Genomic DNA, 4,242 nt, shown 5'->3' with positions numbered 1-4,242 from the left:
ACCGCCTCAAATTGTGAACAAAGTTCGTCTTGTCGCTTATACCGGCCTCAAGTTGTGAACAAGAGAAGGTAAATTGGAGTCTCACCCAATTAGCCACGAAGAATGAATAACGTTAACTCTGTGTTCTACGCTGAAGCTTATCATCCGATCCAAGCAGGAAGCATTGATGGAACCGACACTCTGCCTCATGATAACGCCGTTTACAGGGCTCTTCTTTGTTCGAATGCTGGCCTCTGTAATTTTCTCCCAATTGTATTACACCATTTATGGACAAATTCTTCTGTCCCAATGTTTTCATTGTTCCTTCTTGTTTTCATTTGCAGACGACCCCTTTGGCGACCCGAAAGTTATTGGTGACCCTTATTGCACTCTCTTTGTGGGCCGTCTCTCTCACCTCACCACTGAAGACACTCTCCGCCAGGTAACCTTTTTTGTAATTTATCCAGTTGAAATGAAATTGTTGGTTCTTTAAAGTTTTTTTAATCATTTTGTTTCTCTTTGACTGTTTATTTGTTCAATTTAGGATCAATTTATTGCTTTTGTTTGTTTTCTCAGGCAATGAGCAGATATGGAAGGGTCAAGAACTTGCGGCTGGTCAGACATATAGGTGATTTCTTTTTATTTTTATTTTACTTCGAGTGTTTTTAACTGAATAGAGCCCACAAGTTGTTTGGTTGATTTCCTTAGAGGGAATCCCAGAAGCTACAATGCTTACTACTTTAATCTTTGTTGGCTCGAGATGAATGTTGCCTAGTACTAACATATGTTTCTTCCCTACTAATCAGGAAAAAAATTAGGAAATCAAAATCTTCTCTGCCTTCGAAATGAAATTCTTGCCCTGGCCGCCGTCATAAACTACGAAAAAAATTCTCAATGACTGGACTAATGGTTTGGGTTTTGTTAACTAATGGATAAGCTTGTATTAAGGTTGTATCATAGAGGCAATAATATATGAACTCTAATGATAATTACGTTTCGTGTTTTATTTTTGAATATTCACAAGCTTTTACGAGTCTAAAGTTATAGGAGATATTTCTATGACTAACAAGAATTTTTAGGGAAGGGATTGGTTGATGGAGAGACATTTTCTAAAAACTCGAATGAAGGTATTAGTAGTTCTCTCAAAGATAATTCTCTTGCTAAAAATTCTTGGAACATTTTGCTTCAATGTTCATTGACTGCTGATGAGGAATTTGTCTGATTGAAATGAGAAACTTCAAAAACTGTAATAGAGTATTGCTATTCTGATTCAGAGAGACCGAAAAATCTACTTCTTATACTTGTCTAATATTTTGAAGCACATAATTGGGCAACCATTTGTTTTGTACTTTTTAGCTACAAGCCTACAACTGCTAGAGGGAAGGAATGTCCAAGTCCTAGAGGGATCAACTCTGAATAAAAATGTATTGAAGTGAATTGTTGCTTGATTATTCTCTTCAGTAGTAAGAGTTTCTTCAGTTTTTTGTGCATTAAATTCTCAGCATGTAAATTCGGTGTGCTCTCTTAATATAAACAAAACCTGGCTGTGATGCATGGTACTCTAATGTGATTGTATTGTCAAGATATGATTTTTACCAAGATTTCTAGATTAAGTTTTGGTTTTATACATCAGCCTGTGCATTATAAAATTTTACATTACTGGGTTTTTAGGCTTGACCAATATATTAGAGGATAACTTTATTCTTTGGGAAGAAGGAAAAAGCACAAATTGAAAAGACAAAGGAAAAGGAAAAAAGAAATAAAGTTGAAGTAAGAAGCAAAGAGGACACATCAATAACCTGTTTTCTTCACAAGATTTGTTCCCATTTTATACTAATTGATGGGAAACAATTTTTTTTTCCTCACCAAAAAACCTTAACATGGAATCTATGCAGTAACGGGTGCCTCACGTGGCTATGGCTTTGTCGAATTTGAAACAGAGAGGGAGATGCATCGAGCATACAAGGTGATTTATTGTATAAATATAAACAGCTAGATCGACTTTCTATTTTGCTTCTTATCAACTTTTTCTGCTTCTCTTCAGAATAGTGATTTGCTCCCCTATTTTTATTTATTTATTTTTTAATTGTGCCAATCTGTCCTACATACATTGTCTTGAGTTATTAGCCTTTATTCTGAATTATGTATGCATTTGCCATATTATTTGAAGAATCTATAGTCCAACAATCGGCTATATTCAGTTTCATCTGAGAACTAATTTACTTGAATAGTTTGTTCTCGCGTTTGTTGAAATGTACCATTTCTAATTTTTTAGACTGTTTATGATTGCTTATATTGAAAGGCCATGAACCTTTAGCTTTTGTAAGCTTTAAATAGGTAATCCAGCTTTGCCTCCCTTCACAAAAGATATTTTTTGTTGCCAAGATCAAGGAACAACTAAATTAACTGAACTGCAGATCAACTATGCAAGAAAGGCTAGTTGGATGTATTCACATGGCAATTAGAAGCCCCTGTTTGGTACCAATTAAAATTTAGATTTTAATCTAAGTCAAAGTCAACAATTCATTTCAATTACATATTTTATGAGCCCCACAACTTTTTAATCACATATTTCATCAACTTCTATCAAAATCTACTAAAAATCTGATTTTAATCCACATCAAATAGGGTCTTAATATTTAATCAATGTTATGAAGGTTGTGATGTAACTTTTCTTGGAATTGTTCGGAGCTTTAATATTGCTATTTTAAATTGTCACTTGCCACCTAAATTAAAGGATAAAAATGCTATATATATTTTACAGATATGTTAGAAATAGAGAAATAGATTGGGGAGTAGCAAGGAAGAATTGTTTATCAAAGTTTAGAGATTGAAAACAATGGTGTTCGGAATTATAGTTGATGAAAATTGAAATAATATGCATGTGAGCTGGTTGGGTGAATGGATTAATGAAGTTCTCAACAAATTTCTAGAGCACCTTTTCTTCCGCTGTCTCATATTTCAATAAATTTCAACGAGGCAACACATCTGCTATAACTATGTTGAAAGACCTTTACTCTCATAATCTTCATCGAAAATTGGGGCATAGCCGTTCGAACTTATTGACCATCAGTTTTATAAGCATTTTTCTTTGATTCTGATGAGAATAGTTTTAAATTTTAAATCAGATTTCTTGACCTTCAATACTGGTCGTATGTTGCCTCAGATTCCAGCTCAAGTCTCATGATCTTCTCCTGCCTTTTAATTTTCCCAGAATCCCATTTATAAACCTTTTAACTCTCCAATCTCCTCATTTATTCCATTTGCTTTAGTTTAGGCCTTCCTTCTCGAGTTTCTTTTTTTCTTGGCTGGTAATTCCTGTCGCGTGTTCTGTGTTGAAATAATTTCCCGAATTTGCTTTAGATGCCAAATGTTAATGAAATAACATCAATACAGGCTTTCTGGTCTTCTGGCATGAGCCTTTAGAAGCTATCCACCTACAGCTTTTAAATTACCGGTTTACTTGTCGAAAGTTCATAAATTTTTACGCCTTACATTTTGTTCAATGATTTCTAGCGATTACTGAAAGTAAAACTAAAATATATGGACTTGATTGTGAAAGTGATTTCATCATATGTTATTTTTCTTAAGAGTCATGTCAGCAAGAACCTGTTTCCATTTTATCTGCCCTGGAGACTTAATTGATGCTCATTGTGTTAATACACATTTGTAGGATGCTCATCATACCATCATTGATGATTCTGAGATTATAGTTGATTACAATAGGCAGCAACTGATGCCAGGTTGGATCCCGAGAAGGCTAGGTATATCAAACTTCTGCTGCTCATACAGCTATATTTTATACTCTTATTAGCTTTAAAGTCATTGTCTTTGACAGGAGGTGGTCTTGGCGGCAAGAAAGAATCAGGACAACTTCGGTTCGGAGGACGAGAAAGGCCATTTCGAGCTCCACTGTATGTTCACCTTTACTTGTTCAGTTTTTAATTTTTATATTAGTTAGTATTCGGTTTAATAGTCGTGATGTAGATTTTGTACTTCTACTTTCCAAGGGAAAGGAAAATTTTTAGCAGCTATTTCACTAGTCTTTTAAATGCCTTGGGGTACTGTTGTTTCGCATCAGATGTGTCGGGTTCTAGCCTCCAACAAAAGCAGTCTGTGCGAAACAAAATGACAGGCCCCCAACGCTTGAAAGATGGGTGAATTAGAATATAACTCCCTGTGTTAACACCAAGAAGCAATCTATGTTAAAGACTCGACCAAGATGCATTCTGAACTTCCATAAATTATTTGTTACGAGATCAG

The 4,242-nt window shown here is 34.8% G+C and overlaps 1 protein-coding gene across 1 annotated transcript; it reads left to right on the top strand.

Annotated features, from left to right (window-relative positions):
• Positions 1 to 6: 6 nt before the first annotated feature.
• Positions 7 to 4,236, top strand: LOC111389367 (U11/U12 small nuclear ribonucleoprotein 35 kDa protein). The gene is made up of 6 exons (XM_023014293.1): positions 7 to 235; positions 324 to 421; positions 556 to 607; positions 1,875 to 1,945; positions 3,653 to 3,743; positions 3,818 to 4,236. Exons 1-6 carry the CDS (start codon positions 103 to 105, stop codon positions 3,922 to 3,924), a joined length of 552 nt encoding a protein of 183 aa, XP_022870061.1. The 5' UTR covers positions 7 to 102; the 3' UTR covers positions 3,925 to 4,236.
• The last annotated feature ends 6 nt before the right edge of the window (positions 4,237 to 4,242 follow it).

This window comes from Olea europaea, chromosome 3 (assembly GCF_002742605.1).
Source record: "Olea europaea var. sylvestris chromosome 3, O_europaea_v1, whole genome shotgun sequence".
Classification (NCBI taxonomy): Eukaryota; Viridiplantae; Streptophyta; class Magnoliopsida; order Lamiales; family Oleaceae; genus Olea; species Olea europaea.
This window is presented reverse-complemented; position numbering and strand designations above follow the sequence as displayed.